Here is a 27,567-nt window from a genome sequence, read left to right as displayed (position 1 = left end):
TAAATAACCCAGCCTGCATCGCACTATGATAATTCTCAAAAAAAAAACATATACGCTGTCGAGAACATACACTAAACCAGAACAAGAAGCATATTCCATATGCCATCTGAGAACATGGACAATTTAAAAGAGCTTAACAGTATGAACAAATACAGTGTATGCTCAAGTCCATAACAGCAGGCTTACCATGCATGCATTTCTTTTGTTTAATAAATGACACAAGACACGTTTAATGCTTTCATTCCAGACTTTTTAGAACAGAAGTATCATTGCAACAACAAAATGGCTTGAATTAAACAAATTTCTTAATCAAATTGTCAATTTACAATCCCAAGTGCCATGTACAAACTTTTTTTTTTAACTTTTCATAATTTTTCTCTTTTTTTAATTTTTTATAATTTTAATTTTTTTCCTCCGTGAAAGTCTAACATCAATTTGTTTAATGGCAATGAAAACAAAACTGAAAAAACAAACAAACAGTGTACTCAACTGTGTAGAATTGTGCTCAGTTTTTACAGCAGGTTATTCATTTTACTTGTCTCATCTCTGATGTTGGACACAAAGGTTTGAGTAAAGTAGTGAGTAGTGAGAAAATCCTACACCTGGTACTTGGGTACCAGTTGTCTTGAGACTAGCGACCTAACCTTGTTTTGTTGAATCATGAGAAGCATTTATCTGAATTTAAGAGTCCAGTGATAAAACACTTTAATGTTTCCAATAACTAGTATTTCATGAACATGACGTGAACCGTACATGGCAACTGACTTTGCCTGACAACTGCACGTTTTGGTGAAGGATCCACATTCTGAATTTGTCGATTCGTCACAGGAAGGTGAGTTGTTGCTGACCTTGAAGGGTTTGTTACTTTTTAGGGGAGCAATCCTTAACCTGGTGAGCCTGCAATACAGCGACCGCCTCTTCCACCTAATGACAGGAAGAGAGAGGAAATGGAGAAATGGAAAAATGGTAACGGATAATGTGAGATACCACTTGCGCCAGTAAATAAATTCAGCATCCACAGCAAATATTTGATGTTTAAACAGTGATTTTACCAGGTCGACACGTCTATTTAGGAAATAATTTCCCAAGACATTATTAAATAAAGAATGAATTTCATCTAAAGTTTCATCACTTTAATTTTCACATATCAGCATCATTTCTGGAGAATAACTATAGTATGGTAGGTGTCGGTGGCAGCAGGTCGAGTTACGCTGTTTAAGATATTCAAAGACATTCTCATAAAAATGAATTCATTTAGGAAGATTCTTAGCACTAAAACACCAACTCTCTTAGAGTGGCACGAAGTCAAAATTGGAGAAAAAACTGTTGATTTATGGTCATTTTAGCATGTGCAGATTCTGTTCAGTCCCACTCTTGCTCTCTTGTTGATAGAGTATTTTATTGACCCCCACAGAGGAAGAGACTATGTTGTTGCAGCAGACAAAGACAATATCACAAGAAACAGAATATAAATAGAGTAAAGCTAAAACACAGCAATGAGCTCAATGTGATGGTTTGGGGGGGTTATCAGTCCAGGGTAGAGTTGTAGAGTCTGATGGGCAGGAGGGACATGGTGTACCACTCTGGGCCTCTCCAAAGTGAAGTGCAGTGGATGAGATGTGGATGTCCCGGGACAGACCCTGCCCACTTTAACAGTTTGTTTATTCTGTTGGTGTGGGCCATCTTGGCGCTGCAGCCCCAGCACACCACTGCAAAGAAGAGGGAGTTCACGGCCACTGTCTGATAGAACATGTTCTACATAGTCCTCCATGAAGACCCTGAGCCTCCTGAGGAAGTAAAATCAACTCATGTCCGTCTTGTATCTGCCCTGAGTGTTTCCACTCTGGTCCAGTCTGTTTTCCAGGTGTGCCCCCAAGTACTTCTGAGATTCCACCAGGTCAACAGCCTCCTCTCAGATGGAAACAAGAGTAATCGAAGCCTTAGTCCTCCATAAGTCCATCAACATTTCCTTTGTTTTCCCCATGTTCAGATGAAGGCGGTTCCATTCACACCAGTCAACAAAGTGAGCAAACGCGGTTCTGCGCTCTCCTCCCTCCCCATCACTCACTCATCCAGTCACTGTGTCATCCAAATACTTCTGTGTGTGATATGAATCTGTGTTATGTCTGAAGTCTGGTGAGGAGATGGCAAAGAGGAAGGGAGCCGGGACAGTCTCTTGGGAGGCCTCTGCACTGCAAAATGCCACATCTGACACACAGCCCCATAGCCTCAAATACTGTTCTCTGCCAGTTAAGTGCTCCAAAATCCAGTTCATCCACCTGCATTGCTTGTAGCTTGTCTCCCTGCAGTTAATGCCTGGATGGTGTTAAATGCACAGAAAAAATTTAAAACACCCCAAAAAATAACATGATCCTTACAGTTCTGTTCAGGCAGGAGTGGGCCCGGTGTAGCAGGTAGAGGTTGGCATCTTCCACTCCAGTGTTAGCCTGATATGCGAACTGTAGGGGGTCTGGTCCTTCCTTTACCAGATGTCTGAGGTGAGCCAGCATGAGCTGTTCCAAGATTTTCATTATATGAGAGGTGAGTGTCATGAGCCTGTACTCATTCAAGAGACCCCTCTTGAGAACAGGGTCTAGGCAAGATGTCTTCCACAGCACTGGAACCCTTTGAAGACTGTTAATGTACTGAAGTACTCAACACAGCCGGTCAGCACACACCTTGAGGAGTCCAGGTTTGGTACGATCCGGGCATGCTACCCTGCTTGCGTGAAGTCTCCTGTGCTACCTCTTCACCTGGCTGGAGGTGACTGTTCTGAGTGGCTGGGTAGTCGCTGATGGGCGGTGGAGCTGGGAAGAGGGAGGAGGAGAGCTAGTAGACACTGACACCAGTGTGAGGTCAGGAGGAGTGAAATCAGAAGGGAGGGAGCCAGTGGGAGGCATGACATTAGTTTTTATAGCAGATGATGTGATGGGAAAAGAGGTCCCCGAGTCAAAGTGATTAAAAAGTGACTGAACTCGCCCAGCCTTGGCTTTGTTCCCCTCTGTAGGTTGGTCAGCCTGTGTGTAGCTTGTGATGGGCTTCATGCCTGACCTCCTCCACACTGTTCCTCTGCAGCTTGGTTTCCAGTCTCCTCAAGTGTTTCTCCTGGCAGTCTCTTATCCTCACGTTCAGTTCTCTCTGGATCTGTTTCATGTCCTCTATGTCCTGTTGCCTGAATGCCTCCTTTTCATTCAGGAGGACCTTGAAGTCACTGGTGACCCAAAGTTTATTGTTTGGGAAACTGATCTGTTCTGGTGGGTGCTAAATTATCCTGGAAATTTTATATCCTGTGATACAGTCAGCTAGCCCGTCAGTGTGGGGGACTTGTAGAACTCATCCCAGGCTGGGCTGCAGGTTGGTGGGGAAGTGGTAGAAAGTTACGCAAAAGTGGGAAATCATGTGACAATGTTATTGAAACTTTTGAAACTATTTTTTCAATACAGTTGTCCCTCGCTATAACACGGTTCACCTTTCGCGGCCTTGCAGTTTCACAGATTTTTTTTTTGTGCAATTTTGCATGATTTTTTTTTTTTTACAGCACACTGTGTTGTGCGTCCTGATTGGCTAAGGGACTGTAGACCATTGTCAATCAATATCCTCCGTGCCGTGCCTCCTGTACAGTACAGAATGCGTTCAGTTTGCCTAAAGTGTGTAGTGAGGGGTTTTACAACCTTAAAACATCTATAATAACTGTAAAAAAATAAAGCTGACTACTTCGGACTTCGCCAGTTGCGGGTTATTTTTAGAATGTAACTCCCGCGGTTAACGAGGGACCACTGTACACTACGTGCTATTCACATCCAATGTCATTGTGTTTGTATGATTTTGTACAAGCCTATTTACTATTTTATTGAAATTATTACTACATTTATGAGTGACAATATGTCTGTTGTACTGGGTCGCACACAATACAGATGGATTGATGGATGGATTTATGTAGAGGCCCATGTGTGATGAATTAACAGTCATTATGATGAGCGCTATAAATAGGCTGAGCCGTGCGTAATGGCTGTGCGTCATGACATGCAGCAATGGCAGCTTTGGTGCTGTTAAAAGACCTTGCTGTCCTGTTGGTTGCCATGTCTAAAAACATTATTGCATATGCACGACTTTATAAATCTGACAAAAAGAATGCATATGCATATTTCTGGCTTTGTGCATACACAAAATTTTAGCCCCTGGCTTGCTACTTAATATTAGCAACTGAACATTTATCAAACATACTCTACACAAACCAACTGCTTGTGCTTTGTTGTACAAAGGCAGAGGGTGTGTTGTCTTACCTTATTAAATATTTTATCACCATATATACTGTATGGACAAAAGTATTGGACCACCTACATATTACAGCTTCAGGAGCTTTTATGACATCCCATTCTAAATCCATAGTCATTAATATGGAGTTGGCCCACCTTTGCAGACAGCAAACAGCTTCCACTCCTCTGGGAAGGCTTTCAACAAGATTTTGGAGTGTGTCTATGGGAATTTTTACTCATTCATCCAGAAGAACATTTGTGAGGTCAGACACTGATGTTGGATGAGAGGGCCTGGCTCACAATTTCCCTTTCTAGTTCATCCCAAAGGTGTTGGATGGTGTTGAGGTCAGGGCTCTGTGCGGTCCAGTCAAGTTCTTCCACCCCAAACTCAGCCTGCCATGCCTTTATGGAGCTTGGTTTGTGCACTGGGGCCCAGTCATGCTGGAACAGAAAAGTGCCTTCCCCAAACTGTTCCTACAAAGTTGGAAGCAGAGGAGGTTTGGAGCTCTGCAGTTGTTGAGTCAGCAGAGCATTGACCACTTTTACGCACTATGCGCCTGAGCACTCGGTGACTCAGCTCTGTAACTTTATGTGATCTGCCACATGGTGGCTGAGTTGCTACGGTTCCTGAACGCTTCCACTTTGCAATAACACCACTTACAGCTGATGGAGGAATATCTAGGAGGGAAAAATTTCACAAACTGACTTGTTACAGCATAGGCATCCTATTACATTACTATTACAGTAGCATATTGGAGTTCAGTGAGCTCTTTAAAATGACCCAGTCTTTCACAAATGTTTTATTTTTTATAGACAAGTGGCAATGGGTCTGAATGAAACACCTGAAGTAATGATTAAGAGGTGTGTCCCAATACTTTCGTCCATATAGTGTATTTCTGCATGGTAGCAATCCGCACACAACACAGCCACTTTCTCTTGTTGTGTGAAATCTACAAAACTTGCAAGTGCAACAGAATATTAAAATTGCTGCTTAAATGTGGCAAGAGCAATTAAGTTTTGTCTTCTAATGAAATAATGCTTTCTAAAGAACACAGTTGTACAAAATAATTTCTGCCACATCCAAGCACCGTTTCAGAGCGCCTCACTATAAAAGTAGTAAAATGTGTCACTTCAGGACACTTGAGCTGAATTTGTCTCTTACAGACCAATGTGTCATGGCGACTGTGCGGAGGTAAAAATACACACTTGTCCTTTGGAAAAGGGAACATAACCATGCCTTAGAATGCAGGGACTCAGGAGACTCCAGCATGTGCAGCAGCTCTGAGTTGTCGATCTCCAGGAGCATACCAGTGATTTTTCCAGCCAAGTTTGGGTGCAGGGCCTGGATCAGTGGGTACAATCGCTCGCCTACATGTCAGAGCAGACAGAGTGCAGAGGAATTTAGAGTTAATTAGATCAGCGACCTCAATACATAAAATGCTTCAGTTTACATTAATGGCAATAATCTGAGAATCCAGTGATGCCACAGATACATACCCAGCAGCTGTTTCTGATCCATAAGAGGCGCTGCAGCAAGCACTGAGGCTGAGAGTGGCTCCTGGCTTTGAATGTGCGCTGCTGTGTCCATTACAGATGTAGGAACAACCTGACAACACAAATTTAGCACAAAACATTACACTGCTGCCCACATTTCAAGTGATATACCAGTCACTCAAAATTGTTACCATAACTTCTTAATATAGGCGACCATTTCCTGTCCCGACTTTCTGATTGAATGGACTTTTTGTTTAACTTCCTGAATGCCTTGACAAGCACCAAAGTACTCGGGGCGTGCTTACCCTATTACCAATTACAAAACTGCTTCTTCTGAATTGGACCGATCAGATTTCAGTGATATTATCATTAATGGAAGCAGGTGGAAACCTAAATCTCTCAAGGGTGATTCGGGGACTGGTGCGTGACTAACACTTTCCAGTTGTGCCTACAGTACGCAACTCGGTTTTCTGCAATATCTGAAACTGTTACCAGAAATTCTGAAATTTTTGTTGTTGTGTTTTGTTTTTTTAATAGATTGCATCGAGCATAATAAATTAGCATAACTGATCTATGGTAACTATACCAATGCTTGTGTTTAACTACCCTTTAACCATCAACTGAACAACAAAAACACAGTACCGTGTGTATGTGATTATCATGACAGCTTAGTCAATGTTAAAACAACACACTTATAGTTAAGTGCAAGCTTTTTCACAGTTAAACAGCACTAGCCTGTCTCAGGCAATGCAGCATTACAGCCACTATGCATACCTGTAGTCTTGTCATGTGTGCAGGTACAGGAATGACCTGCTGAGCATTCCTTACTGCAGAGGAGTACTTGTAGTGGCTGCCTCTGGCCACACCAGGCATATCGGCTCGGCCACCTACTGTTTGGGTGCCAATGTTAACTGCAGAAAGACACGAAATGTGTCAGCTGCCAGCCTCCATCCAAATAAGCAATTTTGTACAACACACACAACAAAGCTGAGTGCAGCACTTAACTCGTCTTCTGAGTGCAATTCAGGATCCGTGGAGCTTGGGTGGAAGCCTGTTTGACTGTGGCAATGGGAGTGGATGCACGTCGGGGAACAGCACTTGAGACAAACTGGGTTGAGTAGGAGCCTAAAAAACATGACCACGTGTCACTGCACAACATATATACATGCACAACATGTATGCACGTGAACACAAAAACACAGTGTCCACTCACCCTGTGGTCTGGGCGGCTGTGCTGTCCAACGAGATGCTGCCCTCATGTTGCTGACAGCACTGGGGTTGTAGAAAGAGCGAGACGGAGGCTGCAAGAAAAGTTTAAGACTTAACTGCATGCCATAACAATGCAGCACCCCTTAAAGGTCAGATGCAATTCTGTCTAAGATGCAGTTCTGTAAATATTGCTTTCCAAGACCGCTGGATACCAAATTTGGTTATACCAAGTCTTTAATTTTTGCCTGTTAAACATTATCCTAACCATCATAAGGCTGTTTTATGGCTGTAAGACACATGTCGGCAGATGTCTTATGAAAAGCGTTGAACTACACTGAAGCTTTTATGTTCAGCTCCTCATCTCCTCAAGCTTATCTCCATGGTAACCAGGTGGATGCATCTCCCAAGCATGGCAGTGTAATACAAGTGGAGGATAATCCTGCTAAACCATTAGGGGGGCTTGTCCTTTTTTATTTTATTTTTTTGCCAAGTAGATACTTTTTTTTTTTTAAATCAAATATTATATCATATTCTCTATTAACAGTGTAAAATGATACACTTTTCATTCAACATATCAAACAGGACTGAAAAGAAAAATCAGCAGTGTTGAATAACATTGCCTTACCACCGACTTCCTCACCTGTGGCACAGACATATAGTATCCTGCCTGCTGGTATGAGTCAATGATGGGGCTTGTCATGGTCCTCACAGTGGCAAGTCTCTGCATGTACTTATTGGTGAGGATGGCTTTACGCTCCTCCTTCCGCTGAGCCAGAGCCACATATAGTGGCTTGGTTGCAATAATTCGCCCATTCATTTCAGTTACTGCTTTAGTTGCTTGCTCGGGTGACGAGAAGCACACAAAGCCAAAGCCCCTGCTCTGGTCGCCGTCTGTCATGACCTAAATAAAACAAGGAAGCCATGAGGGACAGAAATGTCTTGACACCGATCAACATCATCAACATAAATCTATGTATCTATGCCTTGGAGCTATAAATGTATGCTGATTTTTAAAAAATTTTTTTTTATGACATTCAACCTCATTGTCCTGCACCTTGATAATAATGTATATAATTTGAAAAAAAAAAAAAAAAACTAACGTTTGTTGTGCTCAAGTTTCATTGTAAAAATAATGAATACTGGGTGCTAGGCTTCATCAAATAAATCAACAAAGATGCACACTGATGGTTATATATATTTGTTTGCAGGCACATACACACAAGATGAGCCCCAGGACAATCTGACTAAACATATTATTCAACACAGCCATTATATAATGGTGAGAACACCTTTACCCTCTAAAATGGAGTAAAGTTCATCACTGCTCATAATAACCAAAGCTAATTTCACATAAGAAAAGCACGACAATCCTTGGCCAAACTCAAATCTTTACCTTGGCACTAGTGATGGTACCATAAGGGGCAAACTCTTTCCGCAGTCTGTCATCATCTATGCTATCATCCAAGTTCTTCACATACAAATTCACACCCTGAAACCAGACAAACAAGGAAATCTTGCTCAGTGCTAATCTCATGTTTGCCACCTGTCTGTGAACTTGATCAACAGCTTCAAGTATCGCCTTTAATTAATTAAAATTAATTAACAGAAGCTCACCACTTCATGGTGAGTGTAAGATGAGCACACAACAAGATCAGGACATGTAAACAGCTAACAACAGACATTTATAAGCTAAAAATCATTTCAACTTTCATGGATGCCAAATCAAGATTCATTCAGTTGACTATTAGTCTATTATGCTTCATGTAATATATATGGGCACAACATTTATCACTGCCTATGTTGAATTTGTTGACTATGCAGACTAAACCAAAGTTTTAAGATTCAGGAACGCTACTGAACATTGAAGTCCTTCCCAAACATTTTAAGAACTCCAGTTCTGAGTTTGATTAGTGAAGTGCAAGACCAAACACACAAAGTCCTTGATTCCTTTATCAAATAAATAATATTTAAGACACGCATACTACAGAGTTGCACCTGGTAGCGTTGAATGCGATCCTGTTTGATCTGGTCAAACCTGCGCTTCAGCTCCCCCTGGCGTTCTGTCCGCTTCTGGGCTCGCCCAACGTAAAGGATTTTCCCACTGATCTCCTTCCCATTCATTTCCTCCACTGCCTGGGAAAAAAAAACAGGAATGCAGGAGCTATATGGGCATCTACATGTTACTTTTCAAAAGGAGAAAATCATGCTAACGAAACCTGTGTGTAATTCCTATAATGTTAGAGAGATCAAAGTTCACTTGTCAATCTTTATCAGCGTGCGGACACTCAAGCTTCGCACATTCATTACCTTTTGAGCATCCTCATGGTTGTCAAAGTTGACAAAGCCAAATCCACGTGAACGGCCCCGCTCGTCCTTCATCACCCGCACACTCAGGGTCTTACCTGAGACAGTGAGCACAATATCAATAATAAAGTGAGTAAAGGGTGGAAATTCCAACTAGTTCAGAGGATATTTCTAGTATAATACTCGAATATGAATGATTACAGTAGAAGTTTATAAAAAATATATATATATATATATATATATATATATATATATATATATATATATATATATATATATATATATATATATATATAGCCAGCCAAATCCCATATTCTCTCCAAATGCCTTTGAGACTCATGGGCAAGCCTAAAATGGGCAGGTTTAAAACTGACCCATAAACCTAAGAGCTATGAAAAAAACTATCCCTTAACCCTGCAACAACCTGATCCCTCAAAAACCCTGTCACCCTACACTTCACCCTGGGCTAATAGTTGTTTCACACTTGCAATGCACATACACTTAAAATGTGGAACATCCCCACTCTTAGCCCAGAGCTAACTAAACCCCACTCCATACCAGGATTATCCATGATTTTTTTGGAGCTATCCCCAGTAACTAAGGGTTAAGGGCCGTAGTGTTAACTGAGGTTAGAACAATAAAAACTGAATGTATGTGGTCCAATCAGAGACAGTCAGCCTGGACTTTGTGTGTGAAATCTGAACCCAGGACTAACTAAGGCCTGGATTAACAAGTGTGAATCAAGGCTAACCTGAGCCCAACACTAAAGCAAGACCAGGGCTTAGATTAGCCTAGCCTAATCATACCTTGTGACTGTGCATAATCTGGTTCTACGTTTTGGCCACCAGTGTGGAACTGTGGGACAGTGTGGTTTCCAAAGCAATGAGATTAATTAGCCCTTCTGTTGTATCCCACAATGCAAAGCATCTCACACATACGCTCTTGCTACTGGCTAACATTATCGTAAGTTTTAAAGTGTGACTTGATACTGCCGCTCAAGTAAGGTCATGGGTCACCAAAATCAGTAAGTTTATTCCTCCAGGGGTCATGAATGTGTAGACCAAAGTCGGAAAAGTACAAATCAAAGGTGTTCACAGCCAGGATCTGTGGCGGTGGATACAGCGGCTGTAAGGACAAATCCATGATGTTTCAAGCATATAACAGTCATGATTTCTTACCAAATGCAGAAAAGACTTCCTTGAGATTCTCATCAGTGTAGTCTTCGCCAAAGTTTTTGATGTAGACATTGGTGAACTTCATGGCTTTGGCACCAAACTCCATCTCTCTCTCCTTGCGGGACTTAAAGTGGCCAACAAAACTGAGGGTGGAACAAACTTGTCACCAAGGAACAATTATGACAGGATAAAAAAAAAAAAAAAAAAAAAGACAACACACACCAAATGATAATCTGTAATCTTAATTTTAGTAATAGCACAAAGTAATTAGGATATAATGACATAACATTTAAAGGCCAAAAAAATGTTTCCATTCAACATCACAGTTTGTGTGTGGAAAAACCTGGCAAAGTAAATTTGAACGAAATACATAATTACTTTTTGTCTTTCTGGCAATCTTGCCTCTTACCATACTGTCCCTCTTTCCTGAAATTACAATGAAGACAACAACAAAAACCTACACACATCCTACCAATGCACTGACCTACGCAGGGAAAACTGACATTTTTTCCACAGGGAATGGGCCTTTGGGTCGAGAAAGCCAGATTCCAACTCATTACCTGTCCCTAGGCTGAGCAAAAAACACATGGAAAAGTCATTTGTAAAAATCCCATAATGCTTAGTGACAATATACAAAGTCCTTCACTAACAATTAATTTACACACACTCCCTACTGCTTTGTCAACTTACTCATTCGAGATTACATTTTGCCCATTTTTTTTTTTAAACAGACTGTAAATTTGTGAATTCAAAGCATTTGGTATCCATGAACTAACTCACACTTTCCGATCATTCAGCAGCATCCCGTTCATGGTCTCAATTGCACGGTTTGCAGCCTCCTGAGTCTCAAAGTGAACAAAGCCATAGCCTTTTGAGCCTTTCTCATCGCAAACAACCTAAAAAGACAATGCTTACGATCATGTAAAATACAAAGCTTTTGTTTTAAAAAAAAAAAAAAAAAAAAAAGTCTTACATTTGAGGTTATAAATGTGTAGTGCACACTTTACTCCCTCGTACTGTGTTGCATCTAAGAGAGAATAATTATAGAAAAGAGTTAATCTCCGACCAGTCATGTTTGGTTAGCACAGATTTTATGAGACTCTTCTAAAACTTGCATGACTGGTTGATTGGCCAACTTGGTGGCACAGCAAGAAACAAGCTAATATAACAATGTTAAAGGGTCTTTACCTTGTATACTGACTGTAAAAATAAAATAAGATTTCTCAAGTAATTTAAATGTAACTGGAAGTTAAGACAACATTTTTAAGACAAAAAACAAAAAAACAAGCACAGTAATAGAGCACAGTAATAATATCAGCATTGGTTTGCTTGTAATGCTAGCAAATGGACCTTTTATAATATTACCTATCTAAAGGCTAGAACATAATAAAATGCTATATTGTGCTTTGTCTTGATTCATTTTCACTAAAATAATTTAGTTTTGCATTATTTGTATAAAATAATTTTTTGTGTTGCCAAAAAATAATTTAATAATAATTAAGTTTGTAAGGGCCCCATTTAAAGTGAAGACCCGACCCTCACTGTGACTGAGCACGATGTGGCTGATGAAGGCCAGAGCTGTGGCGACCACGTCATGGTGGAAAAGGATCACTAGATGACGAGATGTGGTCGTGCTAAATTAATGTCACAACTGCTCTATTTGGACTTGTTCATTTTCACCTCTTGCAGAGATGAATAACCATCTTAGGTTTTAAAAACTCAAGTTATAAAACTAACAGCTAGAAAATGTTCAAGATCTGGGGATACTAATGTATAGCAACAGTGTGTTATGTAGAAACCAAAACACTCACTTAGTGAGTGAGTGAGAAACCTACTGGGCTCTTGTAGACGTGACCCACACAACAGTATTCAACATTAGGGAGCAAAATGTTACTCAGTCATTCATCGTTCATTTCTAAAGCCTCTTATCCTACTCAGGGTCGTGATGTACTGGAACCAATCCCAGTGCTCACTGAGCGGAAGGTAGGAAAAATAAATGTTATTGCAAACACCTACTATGAAATTGTGATTATTGGAATGCCAATCAGGCGACATCAACTATTTCGGCTATTCATTTGGGTTTGGGTGACTTCTAGGGCACAACTTCTTTGCAAGAAACAACAGCTATGAGTTTTACCAGCTTACCTTGCAGGACAAAATATTCCCAAAGGCTGAGAATGTATCGTACAGGGCCTTGTTGTCAATGGACTCATCCATGTTCTTGATGAAGATGTTGCCCACGCCAGACTTCCTGAGTCCTGGGTCACGCTGAGACCACATAATGCGGATGGGACGACCCTTGATAACCTCATAGTTCATTGTATCCAAGGCACACTCCGCTGGAAATTCAGAAAATAGAATAAGATTATATAAGCAGTGGCAAATCATTATAGATACTGCATGTAGCTGACAGAACTCTGTCCTACTTGTCCTAGCCCAACATAACACTTGTTAACACAACTCATCATAGCCCAATTCTGCCTAAAATAAAAAAAAAGTACCATGAAAGAAACTCAACTTCAAGTGTATACTACTGTAGAAATCGAGTGGTACAGAGCGACTTTGTGCTGCAGTGGTACAATGAAAGGGAGTATATTCACATTACTGTAGTTTTGTAGAGTGGTTGAATTATTCTTTTAATTAGCCCAATTTGAATTTTGCTGCACATTATGAGTTTAAGGAATCAGATTTCATCAGTTATATAAATGAGGACAAGGGCAAGTTTTCCATTAATACACCATGCAAGTTTCTATACATGAAATGGCACATTTCTATACATATGTAAATAAATTGCTTGCTCTAGCCAATAAAACTTATCATTGGTGGGAAAATTTATTTTAGTTTACCAGCTCGTGAATGGGTCAACTTAAAAATATATACATTTTCAACTCTACATACTAATAAGTAATGGATTTAAAAGTCTGGGGGTATAATGTATGCATATGCAATATTTGGTCGGACAGTGTGTTGTGTAATACTGTGTACTTAATACTTTTCCATTTGTTAATACACACTAATCCAGTGGAATAAGGTCACTGTAAAGCATTTCCCTAGTCTGCACTGTCCTGTCATAGGAATGGCATTTGTAAATTCTGATTGGTGGATTTTTTCCTACATCAGTGTCAAAAGGAATAGATTACCATCAGCTGGTTGCTGGAAGTTTATGTAGGCATATCCCAGAGATCTGCGGGTAATGATGTCACGGCACACACGGATCGACATGATAGGCCCAGCAGGAGAGAATTTCTGGTAAAGCATGGCCTCTGTAACGTCAGGGTGCAGGTCCCCGACGTACAGGGAGGCTAGGGGGTATGTTGGTCCACTACCGTTCATCTTGGGTTACAACGACCTCAAGAGAGGAAAAAGAAACAGTTCTTAATTTTAGGAAAACCATTCTGCAGTCACACAATGCTTACAGCCCATGTCCAGTGAAGACTGTGAGTAGGCTCACCATAAAAATATGTCCAAAGTCACCATATCGGATAGGGGCCCGATGTCACATTTAACGTCACAAGTTTAGAGAAATAGCAGATAAGTTCAAAGCAATGTCTGAGCTCCAGTGACCCCACTTTGTCTAAAAAACAATGGGCCCCATTTCTCCATTTGACAAGTGTGCATTTGTTGTGCAGTCTTTAGGTAGGCCTATTCATTGTTTGGATCAACTGAGAATTGACTGAAATTCGAACTAGCTCAGGCACACCTATACAATGTAATACCAAAGTTGCTATGCGTTTAAAAAAAAAAAAAAAAAAGTACCATAAGAACCACAGTGTTAGCCATTATAAAAGCTGACAAAATGTGACCAAAGCTCATTATAACTTGCCCTGCCTTGTGGTGGCACAATTAATTGTACATTGTTATTTTACTTCCCCAGTGTTATTCTGGGATACTGAACTCCCTTGTTGCTTCACACTGTGTTTATGTTGTGTGGCCTCTGTAAAGGCTGATGAGTGATCCATGTGCCTCACGTGCATGCTGAAATTATTATATTGCAATATACTGCAATATAAACAGTATGTAATGGTTGGTTGTATGTATGTATTGGTTTACAAACAAAACAATAGCACATTGCCTGCAAGTGTGGCATTGTAAAGCAACGGCAATATTAAAACTAACATGAAGTGTCCCAAACTGCATACGGCTTTTGCATCTCAAACCTAATACAACTTGTAAGTGTTCTGTCACCCATTTAAAAGGGGAGGTAAGAAAAATAACAAGATAAAAGTAATGTTAACACAGTACAGGATGCTTTTGCCAGTCTGTCAATTTTTGCCCAAACACCCAGTCTGAAATGGGCACGGTACCATACCAATCTTCATAACAAATTGCCTTATTGGATTGAAATCTTTGTCCTGTTCAGATTCAAGTTATTGACGATACGATTCAACAGTGACATGTGACAATGTCTGTGTATTCCAGCCATAAGCACTGCCATTAGACGTGTCTTAATCCCCATGATCCCTTAATATTATCCCTTGTGTATGTCTATAGGCCTGCTGTGTTATTGTACTCCACAGTTCATACTGTAGTCAACAATCCATCAGTGTAAAACAGTCTGTTCAGTCATTTTAGTCGAGTTTCCTCAAAACTGATCACTCAGTCGTGATAGGCTGGCTGGGCGAGCCAATAGCATTTTTAATTGGGTGAACAAGGCTTATCCCCCCCTTCACTTTACATAATAAGGCAGAGGTAACACTGTTTTTTTACTTAATGGGCCTGCATGCACCAAGCTTATTAGGTTATGTGAACAACTCTTACGTGACGGCTCTGCACGCTAAATCAGACAAATTTGATCAAAAATATGTGTTTGTTCGGGTAAGATACTGCACAACACTAGAATCAGGAGAGCCTCATAAAACATGGTTGGCATGCTTCATGAACATAATTCATTGTGTTTAGTGTGCATGGTGTGTGCAAATTTATGTGGTGCGTTAGCTAGTTAAGCAAAGCAAACATTAAGAAAGTAATTTTAAAAAGCACAGCCAAACTTCCAGTGAGGGTGAAAAGGCGTGGCGACCCAAGTTAAGCATGACATCGCTCAAGTTAGCTAAAGTTGCTTTGCCTGCTAGCAGCTTTTTTTTTCACAGATGTCAAACCAGTCTTTGCCTGTAATGTTGGGGAAAACAGTTCAATTATCAAATGTTCACGGTTTCGTTTTGTGTTATCACCAAAAACACTAGCTAGCTAAACAATAACCTTTGCCGCACAGTGTGGTCACCTGGCGCACAGGCGAAAAGTGCAATTTGCTTGTTGCATGATGTGCAGCATTTGGTCCACTAAACTAACTGAGCCTCTATGTGCTACAAGTAAAAAAAAAAAAAAAAAAAAAAAAAAAAAAAAACAACAAACAACAACAAACAAACAAAAAACAATAATCACTTAAAGAAAATCTAGCAAAATCAACTGTATCTAAAATGCCGTGAGTTTTGGTTACTTACAGCTTTACTTTTCCCGGACCTCGGGTGTTTGGTTTCTACAACAGGTCAAATTTTAGCCTGTGTTTGTTTTCATTTAATTATCGCCGTGGAACACCTGCCTCTGCTCCCTGCGCGCTGTCTTCTAATTGAGCTCCATGAGGGGGTAGCAATCACCAGCGTAACCATCCGCGAAGAAAAGTAGTACCACTATAACCCGTGCTTCAACCTGTCCATACTTTTCACTTTGTACCCAAATATTCAAGTGGCTTGACTCCAAAGCCTTGCTAACATTTTTAGCTCTGTTTATTCCATGTTGAGGTCAGAAAACTCCCCTGACCCCCCAATGCTGAACTACAAGTCAGTAGTGGTTTCACCAAGATAAGTTCCACTGTATGTCTGGTAAATTTGAATTACTTTGCCATGACTGAATCTTACTATAATAAGATATCTACTTCCTTAAAAATAAAGATGAAGACATATTTTGCCTGTTATCTTAAACGAAACTTTATTTCACTGAATGGTCTTTGACACTTTCCTATTTCTTACATGTATAGTGAAACTAGAATGGTTTTAAGATACATACACAAATCTAGAATTACACCAACCATTGTTTATCTCCATTTCTTCATTGCTTTTTAGAGCTATTCTAAATTTTCACAACCACGGGTGTGCACTGGGTAATAGACTGTTACAGAAGCAAATTTTAGCCAGAAGACTTGTCAGTAAAAACAAAGCAAGTTGAGATACCTGATATACAGACAGGCTTTGTTCCACATTCACTAACTGCATTTTCATCAAGCATAAAGATAAATTGACAAGAATTTTTTTTTTCAACTGAAGATTATCTCAATTCATTGGAACATTGTCAGAGTAAACAGACTGTCAGCTATATGTGGAATGGTGTCTTTAACTACAGTATGTGGAATGTAGTGGTGATAAATGGTATTGTGACACTGAACTTCATCCAAGGTGATGGACAGGGTTTTTTCTCCAATTTGCATCTTCAAAATTAATCTGATTTCTGAGGCCATTATTCACACCAGCAACCTTAAACAGCAGGACGATGCACCTTGGTATAGACTTAAGTCATGATTTACCATTTGAACTGTCTGGTCTAACGCGTAATTTCCGAAATTTGTTAACCAAAAAAAAAAAAAAAAAGAGAGAAAGAAAGAAAGAAAAAAAAAAAGAAAAAAACAGCTGCTGCCACCTAATAAAAATGAGAGGCTGCAAGAGAAAGCCAGGCACAAAAACGTTGGAGAAAACAACCGCTTTAAGAGGAATATTTTGCAAGCAGGGTTGGTACAGTGTGATAAGACATTTTCAATTAACATCAATAAAAGGTTACTTTAGGTTTTACATACAGATGATAGTCAGTCTTGCAAAATACATGGAACCACATTTAAGCACATACAATTTTCATTGTACTGAGTTCAAGCAGCACCTGAACAGTGAGTCAAACTACAAAGACAATCCATACTTAGTTTAAAAAAAAAAGTAAAAATAAAATAAAGAGCACTGCCTTTCAAAAAGCCTAATATTGTGGAATGTCTTGTTTGAGGAAATCTAACATGACAGTCTAAGGGGTCCCTTAATCAAACTTTAAAATTGTGAATTTGTGAACATGATCAAAGAGCATAACACCAAGATGTCAGTGTCACAATACAGCCTGCCTCCTTTCTGTATGAGCCCACAGCAGAATTGCAGTTAGTTGAATACAGGATTGTACTGTGTCTGAAATTCAAAACGCAAACAATTTGGGTTGTGAAGCAAATGGAACACCTAGCATCACAGTGTTTGGTGAAAATCAACTGCCAGTTTAATTACCATACGATAAAACCTGTAAATACCATGATGAATCACAAAAAAGTAACAAAAAATGGATGAAAAATGCACAACAAACTAGCTGGGACAAAGGAATTAAGGAAGGACGATTAAATTCACAACCCCCCACACCCCATACACACACAGTCATTCGCGTCCATTCGCGCTCCCTCTCACTCAAAACACATACAAACTAGCAGACACATACACACAAAGCCAACAAAAACAACAGCAACATGGACTCACTACTCAGTACAACATTTTCCACAAAGTGACTGAATCTGCTAACAACTGAAAATTACCCTGTCACCTCACAGTGAACTGAGAGGGGTAAACTAGTTGGTCAGGAGCAATTCAGGCTGCTTGTCATACAGAAGGGGGAGGGGCTGATGGAGTGGAGGGGGATGTATATAAGCTGTCTGTGTTTAAGATAAGAGTGTAGGTGGATTAACAGTGCAATTCCATTAGTTTTCCCCTTCTCCGGTCTCTCCCTCATCTGCCTGGTTTTCTGATGTCCACAGCTGCAAAGAGAAAGAAAAGGTCATTATCCGTTCATTTCCTCGACTTACTTTAGTTTTTCAAACAAAACATGATTATTTCCCAAGTGACACTTTTGAGTCAATCAGACAAAAATCGATGCAGGCCATGTAACTCACAGTCAGGTTGTCCCTTAGTAGCTGCATGATCAGGGTGCTGTCTTTGTAGGAATCCTCGTTCAAAGTGTCAAGTTCGGCGATGGCTTCATCAAATGCCTAAAATCAAGAGGAAATTGGAGATAAAATTCAAAGCGTCTATTCCAGCTGCATCATCTGAACCTCAGTTGGCAGTGACTATGCAAAACTGAAGGAGCACCCATTCAGACGAGCCAGTATTAAAACATGAACTCTCAATATTGTCCAATCTTGTGTAAAAAGGAAGCAGTAATATAAAAAAAGTGCTCTACTTTAAATGCAGAGGTTGACAAAATAACCACACAAGTCAATCTATTTTATACTCTACATAAGCAGATTTCAGTGAATTGGTCGGGACCCAGATGCCAACTGCATAGATGAAATGTTATTGCGTAATAATTCAGAAGAAAATGTTGCTTAAAAGTTACTATGTATGATTTCCAAAACCTGCCAAGTCTTTGCAGTTGAAAGTTGGCTAAAGTACTTTGGCTTTGTAGAATGCTGGTCTGACCCCAGGGTTAAATTTTCTTGATTAAGACATGGCTACCCAAGGAATAAAGTTTCACAACCACTGCTCTGGGATTAGGTTCATACCGTCTTGGCCAGGGTGCAGGCCTTCTCCGGGTTGTTGAGGATTTCATAGAAGAAGACTGAGAAGTTGAGGGCCAGGCCAAGCCTGATGGGGTGTGTTGGCTGCATCTCTTTCTTACTGATGTCAAAAGCATCCTGATACGCCTGCTGGGAGTTGTCCACTGTACCTTTAACAATTCAAAGATGAAGAATTAGAATTTTAGTGATTAGGTTAGTCTAAATATCGTGCTGCCAAAACATTTTCATTACTGTTTTATACACATCATCCAGAGTGACTGTATCCAGGTTTGTTTTCTGCACTCTGTCGTGCATGAAATCCATAAAATAAGTGAGTGGTACAAACTTCAACATGTGCAATCACAATACTTACTCTTCTTGTAATCCCCAGATGCTACCTCAGAGAGGTATCTATAATAATCGCCTTTCATTTTCAGATAGAACACCTTGCTCTCAGCAGCAGATGCATTGGCAATAAGATACTTGTCCAGAAGCCCCTAAAAACAACACAGAAGTGGTTAACATCAAGTGTGCATGATTGGTAAGTCATTGCAAGCAGAGGCAATGTCAACACAAGTGTATGATTTAGATTTTTTCTTAAATACCTGAGAAATTAACAGCACTTACCAGCACATCGTTACAAATCTCCTGCAGCTCAGTTTCAATCTTCTCCCGGTATTCACGTGCCATCTGCTGTTTTTTCTCATTGCCCTCGGTTTTCTGTTCAATGCTGGAGATGACACGCCAGGATGAGCGGCGTGCTCCTACCACATTCTTGTAAGCAACAGAGAGAAGGTTGCGCTCTTCATTGGAGAGCTCACCACCCTGCTCCGTCACCGACTTCATGGCAGAAGCCATATCATCATAGCGCTCAGCCTGCTCAGCAAGCTTGGCCTTCTGTACCAGGTCGTTCTTATCCATTTTCTAGACTGAAAAAGAAGAAAATACAATATTAGGACTAGGCAGCAGCAGTCAAATCAAAAGACAGGAAGCTGGTCGTTATTTGTATCACTAAGTGTTTTTTTCCCTAATATTGTCCATTCATTTGACTTCCTTAATCCATTATACACACTAATAATCTTACTTGAATGGACAGGCCTGTCTACCCGGGTCTGGGTCAGGGGAACAATTCTTCTCAGTGGAAAGTGAGGACAGGCAATGCGGATTGGGCCCCATTAGCAACTGGGTCAACCATACATATCAGCTGGCTAACGCTAGCCAGGCAGAAAATAACGTTGTAAATGTATTCTCCCGCATGGCCTCATCTAATCTAGTCCTATCCAAATTAGCCAACAGTCTCTGCGGCTGCTGTAAGATGATTTTTTTTTTATAGCTACACGTTGAGGCCTTTTTTGCAATCGACATTTGCTAACGTTAGCCGCCGCCTTCCCGGGTCAGGATTTAAGGGCCTGTGTTACTGTGGGTAGCCCGAGCAGGTTGATACCATTCACTTGATCGCAGTCGATTGATAAAAATCCCCAATTCTGAACATCCTCGTCGATAATGTGCACATTCAACGTTGACTACCACACTACACAATGCAAATACCATCGATTTGCATTGGCGTTCATCACGATAACGTCAGGCGGACCGGACTGGTCAAGCTAGCTAACGTTACCGTCGTCGAATGGAGCGCTGTGTCTAGCATATCCTAGCTAGGCCAGCGTTAGCAATGGCTGCCTTTCACTTGAACTCCGGTTTACGGCCTAGGGGAATCGATGATTGCCATTTTCTACCATGAGCAGAAAAATGCATTAGACCGCGGTAGGGCTTTATTTGGACAACCGATTCATATTCGGCAGGTGTTAACACGTCCCGCCGAGGTCGGTGGGCTTGACAGAACAAAGTGTCACGGAATCCATTTCGGAGCGTAGATACGTTAGCTTGGTAGCTAGGCGACCGAGTCCTTTCACAAACCGTTAGTCAGATACCGTTAGGCAGCTAAGCTAGCTAGCATGATGGCTTCTCAATAGATTTCAGCCGAAGACGGAGAAACATATCACCTTCCATTCGTGTGTAAACGAAATATCTGGCAATATAACGCACTACTCACAAACCCAAGACCAACGCACTCACAATATTGGCGACTTTTAATCCTGCTTTTTTCTCTGGACGATTCAGCCTCCGTCCTCCGTCTCGCTCAGCGTATCGTTCAGGGCAGTACCACTTCCGTTACACTGACACTTCTATTTCCTCTCTTCCCCACCACATCTGCCTTACGCAACCCCAGCCGAGACGACAAATAAAATCTGTAATCCAAGCAAACACCAAGTAGATTTTACTTCAAACTCACTTTTGTTGATTCTTGTACCTTGAGGCTAAAAGTAGCTCCGGGAATCGGCTCGTAATTCCCCCCAGCTCCAGTTACTCAGAGCCTAAATTAACATTAGCCAGGCGTTTTGTACAGGATGCACCAGTGGTGGCAAACTCCTCTTTTATTTGGGCATGGTATCTATTTTTCCCTTTACTACATTGCCAACGCCAGGGGCATAAACCACCCAAAATAGAACAATAAGACAGTAAAACAAACAAGATATACAGGAGATAGGTTGTTTCTGACTATGTATATGATTGCATCATAATGTTTCTGCATACTTTTATATGAAGTGCAATTTATGTAATTTTTTTTTCCCATAAAGAAAGAGGCGCCAGATCCTGACTATGGAATTTGGCTGAGCAGCATCCATTCCTGTAGTGAGGTACTACCCGTCCATGGGACACTGGCAGTGAAAAGTTGGGGGTCAGCTGCAGCTCCAGCATGAGGACAGGACTGTTTGGGCTAGGCAGGTGATTCTTACCTGAGGTGGACTCATGATCACTTATCCGAGAGACCACACTTCTTCTCAATGCTGCTGCAAGTAAACATTGCTCATCACATGAGGTTTTGATGGAGGTAACTAACAGGTTTGGATGCACTAGTGAATAACAAATGGAAAATCAGGGTCAGCATCTTAAATTTCAAAGCCCTGAACATTGTGCTAAATCTAATTCATTGCTTTGAGGAATTAGTTTACATTGGTTGAAACTGACGGCTTGAAGCAAATAGAAGATTTGAGCTTTTCAGCATGGATTGTTTTTTTTTTTGTTTTTTTTTTTGACACCCAGCACACAGCAAATTAATCTCCTTTGATTACTGTTTTCAGTGCAACAAGTTTTTTTTTTTTTTTTAGCTTGTCTGTGCTGAATGTCAGTGTGTTCCCCATTACTCAGTTTACAACCAACCTTTTACAATGACCTGGTTTACAGACTTTACAGATGTGTTGTCTGTAACCCTTATGTCTTGTTCAAAATTTCCGTAGGTTACCAAAAACAGTTTTGAATTGCTTGTTTGTTTTCCAGAGGGGCCTAATTTTAAACACAATAAGCATAAAATAGGTTATACATGCACATGCTGGTAAAAATACATGAGAGTGAACTTGCAAAACATGCCAGACAGTGTTTCTGAAGCTGAGTAATCCAAGGTGAACACTCTAGCTCAAGTGAGTAGTGGGGGAAAAATGCAGATTGATTGCCATAGAGGTAGCCTTGGAAAAATCAGTAACTGCCAGGACTCAGATTGGTTGTCATCCCCCAGCTCTTCAACACCATTTTCCATTCAAGTTACCAACGCAAGGACTCAACAGTGACTGTAAAAGCAATATGAGACTGTTAAATGGTGATAAAACCTGTGATTACAGAGAAATATTGTGTCCGGGTGTGGGGGTTTTCCAAAGATTCAATCTCAAATCTGCACAAAATGATACATTTTCTGTTTTGCCTTAACTGTGGATTTGTAGAAATTCATACTTATTTGCAAATACCTGGAGTATGATAACCAGGACACCTATGGATAAACATCTAGTACCAATATGAAATCAGAAATTGGTAGAAAAGAAAGAAATTATAGATCTCCAAATTGGTTAAGAAGCTATACAACATGATAAACAATGCAAAATAAAATAATGAACTATTAACTGTGATAGATAGATAGATAGATAGATAGATAGATAGATAGATAGATAGATAGATAGATAGATAGATAGATAGATAGATAGATAGATGTACTTTATTGATCCCAAACTGGGAAATTCTTAAATATCTCAGCCATTCTGCCTGATGTTCTGACATTTTGTTTTAAATGGGGTGACTTAATGCCTTGACCAGTGCAATCAATCCATGATCTTATTGAAACTCCAGCAGGGGGCTCATGGTCTGGTCAGTGAGCAGCTTCATGTCAGGATTGTCGCTTCAGGAAAAAGTAAACATGTCAGGAGCGTGATCCATCATCTTACTGTCAGTGTAGATGGGATCAGGCCAGGGCTGACCTCTAGGGCCCGGCTGCTCGGGGTGCCCATGGAGACTGACTCTTTTCTCCGCCTTTTCCCTGCCGGCTGTGTATCTCTCCTTGTCCAGTGTTGAGACAGGTGAAAAGCCACCATTTTCCCTGCCTAGCAGGAGAGGGGAAATATGGAGGCACTGTCTGCATATCTTCCCTATTGAAAAACCTTATGAGAGTCATAGTTACTCCTGCCGTTTACTCACATCCCACAATTGTTTTCACTTTGACATTCAGAGCACTGGGCTGAAATCACATAAAAAAAACACGATCCCCTGGTATTGCGGCTGGGTGTCGTGTCCCTGGTACATCTGGGAAACATTGCATTAGTACTTAATGACCTCCAGGCCAGACACGTAACCCACCGCTGACCACTAGCCACCCACCTTCCAACCTTCCTGGTTTGTGATGGTGACAACCATGAGTGCTTCCATTAGCTTATTTCTCAAACTCCATACCTGTGCCTGCTAATTAATACTTAGCTATTTGTTGCCCTTCCTCACGTTCTTTGCTGCTCTGACTTGAGGAGAGGAAATGAACAAACATTTAATTAATTTAAAAAAACAAAAAAATCCCTCCAGCCTCCTGCTGTCCAAACACAGACTTCCAGGCCAGACCACCAGTCCTGACCCTGACCCTAACCTAACCCCCAGTGACCACCAGCCAATCAGCCAGCCAACCCTCCACCCCTCAGTCACTGATATGAGTAAAGCAGACTTGGCGTGGGCCCATTCACTGGACCTTTTCAGAGGCCCAGCCATTTCTGTGGGCCGGCCTGGTCATGTGGCAAGGAAGAATTGATTCGCTTTTCTCACTGAGTGGCCAAAGTGGGGCGTGGCGATGGTCGTGATTCACTGTTGGTGAAAATGTGCAACGATTGCAAAGTGTTGGCGGTATACGCTTTACGTAGTGCTTACTGGTTTTTGACTGTTTCTTTTTTCAATGTGTTGTTGCTTATGTGCTTTTATCATTTGTTTTTAATATGTTTTTCATCTCCTTGCATAACTTACTTATTCTTATTTTACATATAAATATACAATATAGTGCTGTGTCAGTTTTGACCACAGGTGTAGAAAAAAAACATAGAAATAAGATTAATGGAGTGTGTCATTTGCTTGGAAATCTGAGCTAATCCTGAAGAATGTTTCATCATGATTTTAAAACACTAGGATGTAGCTGCTGTTCTCAAAGCAGGCACGCAGAGCCCACAAAAAAACCTTTTGTTCTTTCATTAACAAAATCCCAGAACCCTCACAATTATATCTCCAGCTGTTTGTTCATAGACTGAGACTTAACTGTAATATGGAAGTTGCACTAAAAAAACAACATGCAAAGCAAAGCATTTATATACACAGGCATTATGAAGTTGAAGAAGGGATAAATTGTCCAAATAATACTCTGTTTCCAGTTCGTTGCTTTCTTTGGGCTTTCTCTTTATGGTCACTTTGTGCAAACAGGTTCAAGCCAAAATTCCAATCATATCCTGCTGTTTCTTGTTTTTATTCTCTCTCTAGGCTCGAGTCATCAATGTCCTTGATTGTTCATACATTAGAAATTCAACATTGTTCCATTTTTTCCATCAATTCCCAAAACACACAACTACTTACTCTTTCCAGTAACAACAAAGGCCCTTTTTCATTCAAAGCGAACCTCAAAAGTGCACTGTTCAGTGCATAGTTGTCAGTTTGCCATCAACCAGGACTTTAATTGACACTGTATGCTCAATAGACTCAATATGCTCTCCCCACTATCAAGAGACTCTTCCTGTTTACTAGGGAAAGGCAAAGTATAAAAAATAGTCAGAAAAGTTACAAAGAGTTAGCAACACCAACACAGCATATATTGAGTTAAAGTTTGTTTCCTTTTCTTACTCAATAGTCCACTGGCAGCTTAATAAAACTGGGTGGAAAATTTTTCCTGCTCACATGTACCTCCTATCCCAGCCTAGCAAGCAGCACTCTCCTCAAAAAACTTCTTTCACCAGCAATTAAGAGACAATGATGCCCTTGAAGACTTTGATTTTCATGCTATTAATTTCCCCATGGATGCTATGCTCTGCAGCAAAAAATGAATACATGGAAGCAAGAAAACCTAAGGTAAAAATCTACATTATGTTGGGGTTTGTATGTTCATTAATTAGAGTCTAGAAAGTGTTGGGGTTTATGTTTGTTAATTTGAGTCTAGAAAGTACATAACAGTCTCAGCTTGGGAGAGAAGAATAGATGACAAGTGTTATAAGGACTTTCTTTCTGCAGAAAGACATTGTGACCTTTCCTGACTATGTCGTCCCAGAAGACTCAGACACTGACCCAGCTGCGGTTCCAAAAGCTGATGGTAAAGTTTGTTTGCATAGATGCACTGTTTTCAGCATTCAGATGCATTTTTTAAAACTGATTATGCAACATTTAAGGATTTTTTCCACATTTTTGCAAATGTAGCTTAAGTCCACATTATGTAATATCAGGGCAGTGTGAGTGTCCTCTTCGTGCCAGTAGTGTGTTATGGATTTCAGAGTAACAGCACTACTAATTGCTTGGTTTATTCACAATGTAAGAAAAACATTTTCTCTGGAAGAAATGGAGCAAAAACAATCTGTTGGTTTCAGAGCTGCCAACATGCCTACTGTGCGTTTGCCTGACTGGATCTGTTTACTGTGAGGAGGTGTCCCCTGAAATGTCAGCCGTCCCACCACTGCCAAAAGAAACAGCCTATCTCTATGCACGATTCAACCAAATCACCAAAATAAGCAGCAAAGACTTTGCAGACATGGGTAAATACATTTCAGTTTTGTACTGATTTTTAATCATATACACAAGTTATTTATAGGTACAAATTTTGACATTTGCACGTTAGAATCTTCAACCAGTCCTAGTGAGCATTATCCCTCACACTCTCTGTCGATATTTTGATTTTTTCCAGACACACTGAAAAGAATTGACCTGACTGGAAACCTCATCAGTGAGATAGATGACGGAGCTTTTTCAAAACTCCCCAATCTTGAGGAGCTCACTCTCGCAGAGAACAGACTCACTAAAATTCCAATGCTGCCCACCCAGTTGATATTATTCAATGCCAATTTCAACAGGCTGAAAACCAGAGGTGTAAAAGCAAATGCTTTCAAAGTAAGCCAGGAAGTTAGTCCAGTGATATCATACAGTGAAACCTATTCATTCTTATCTATGTTTGGATATTACACAGAGTGAGCAACCACTCCTTAGAGAGCCTGTGTGCTTTTGTGTCACTGCAGAAACTCTCAAGATTGGCATATCTCTACCTTGGGGACAATGAACTGGAGGCAATACCACAACTTCCAGAGACACTTCACATTGTGCACCTACACGTAAGTCGTCCATCTTTACCTACTTGAAACTGCAAAAATCAGCATCGACTAAATTATTACAGAAGCTCTGTAAATGCACTAGGAAAATGCATACTGATGTTTTAATGTCTCCGCGGGCTGCAGAACAACAACATCACCACAATGACAGATCAGACATTCTGCAAAGGCAACAGCAGTCACTACATCCGATCCAACATGGAAGAGGTGAGACTGGATGGGAATCCTCTCGTGCTGGCTAAACACCCCAACAGCTTCATCTGCCTGCGGGCTCTCCCGATCGGAAGATACGTCTGAGCCATCTGAAGCATGCCTTGAGAGAATTAAAGCACATTACAGGGAAGCTCTATATAAACTCATTATGTGTAAGGCAATGGTGACTGATTCCATAAGGTAAATAATGTTGTTTTTATGTTGTTAAGTACTCAGTAAAAGAGCCATTCAAAGTTTACATTTAAATATATTTTCAGCAATGACCTTCATATATTAGTTCCATAATCAATGTGTAGGTATGTGAATATATTTAGCTTCCTCCAAGGGCAATATAGCTTTCATACAGTTTCTTTAAGCAGTTAAAAAAAAAAAAAACATACTCATGGCATTTGCACAATGTAACCTAGGCAAAGAAATAGCCTCTTAGTTTCTTGTCAGTGTTGTTTTTGTCAGTATTGAATAAATATGTGCAAAACTATTCAAGAAGTCTATAAATATATATTTTCATTGCTTTATGTTGTTTGTTGAGACTATGCTTTGTGTTCCCTTCATGTCTTACATTGTACAAATTGATACGTGTAGTATTTTAAAAATCTCAAAGAACAGCGCCCTCAAACTATTTTGTGACATAAAGCAACTATTCATTTGTGCCTTAAAGTAAAAGGTCACCATAAAATATTACACCTCAAAAAGTAGGTGGAGACTGTTTTGAAAGAACGAACTACATGTAAAAAGCATTATTTCTATGAAGTCGGCCAAAACCA

General features: G+C 40.4%; 3 protein-coding genes across 4 annotated transcripts; 1 reads left to right on the top strand and 2 right to left on the bottom strand.

Moving 5' to 3' along the window:
- Positions 1-224: 224 nt before the first annotated feature.
- pabpc1l (poly(A) binding protein, cytoplasmic 1-like) lies at positions 225-16,021 on the bottom strand. Of its 2 annotated transcripts, XM_030055125.1 has the most exons (16): positions 15,877-16,021; positions 13,579-13,787; positions 12,584-12,777; positions 11,219-11,334; positions 10,923-11,009; positions 10,442-10,581; positions 9,267-9,361; positions 8,955-9,092; positions 8,353-8,448; positions 7,600-7,860; positions 6,964-7,051; positions 6,756-6,875; positions 6,525-6,661; positions 5,754-5,862; positions 5,494-5,624; positions 225-924 (listed from the first exon to the last, which is right to left on the bottom strand). In XM_030055125.1, the coding sequence occupies exons 2-16, from the start codon at positions 13,769-13,771 to the stop codon at positions 862-864; spliced, it is 1,968 nt and encodes a 655-aa protein (XP_029910985.1). In that variant the 5' UTR covers positions 13,772-13,787; positions 15,877-16,021; the 3' UTR covers positions 225-861. The 2 variants fall into 2 exon arrangements, with proteins under 2 accessions (XP_029910985.1, XP_029910986.1); XM_030055126.1 differs by lacking the exons at positions 10,923-11,009; positions 15,877-16,021 and having other exon boundaries at positions 13,579-13,771.
- A 322-nt stretch (positions 16,022-16,343) lies between these two features.
- On the bottom strand, positions 16,344-21,171 carry LOC115361625 (14-3-3 protein beta/alpha-2). The gene is made up of 6 exons (XM_030055127.1): positions 21,015-21,171; positions 19,566-19,867; positions 19,312-19,435; positions 18,945-19,108; positions 18,336-18,431; positions 16,344-18,200 (listed from the first exon to the last, which is right to left on the bottom strand). The coding sequence occupies exons 2-6, from the start codon at positions 19,857-19,859 to the stop codon at positions 18,144-18,146; spliced, it is 735 nt and encodes a 244-aa protein (XP_029910987.1). The 5' UTR covers positions 19,860-19,867; positions 21,015-21,171; the 3' UTR covers positions 16,344-18,143.
- A 4,021-nt stretch (positions 21,172-25,192) lies between these two features.
- Positions 25,193-27,281, top strand: ognb (osteoglycin, paralog b). Its single transcript, XM_030056451.1, has 6 exons — positions 25,193-25,349; positions 25,509-25,587; positions 25,859-26,023; positions 26,173-26,375; positions 26,501-26,593; positions 26,717-27,281. Exons 1-6 carry the CDS (start codon positions 25,251-25,253, stop codon positions 26,885-26,887), a joined length of 810 nt encoding a protein of 269 aa, XP_029912311.1. The 5' UTR covers positions 25,193-25,250; the 3' UTR covers positions 26,888-27,281.
- The last annotated feature ends 286 nt before the right edge of the window (positions 27,282-27,567 follow it).

The sequence above is a fragment of the Myripristis murdjan genome, chromosome 7, assembly GCF_902150065.1.
Source record: "Myripristis murdjan chromosome 7, fMyrMur1.1, whole genome shotgun sequence".
In the NCBI taxonomy this organism is placed as follows: Eukaryota; Metazoa; Chordata; class Actinopteri; order Holocentriformes; family Holocentridae; genus Myripristis; species Myripristis murdjan.
This window is presented reverse-complemented; position numbering and strand designations above follow the sequence as displayed.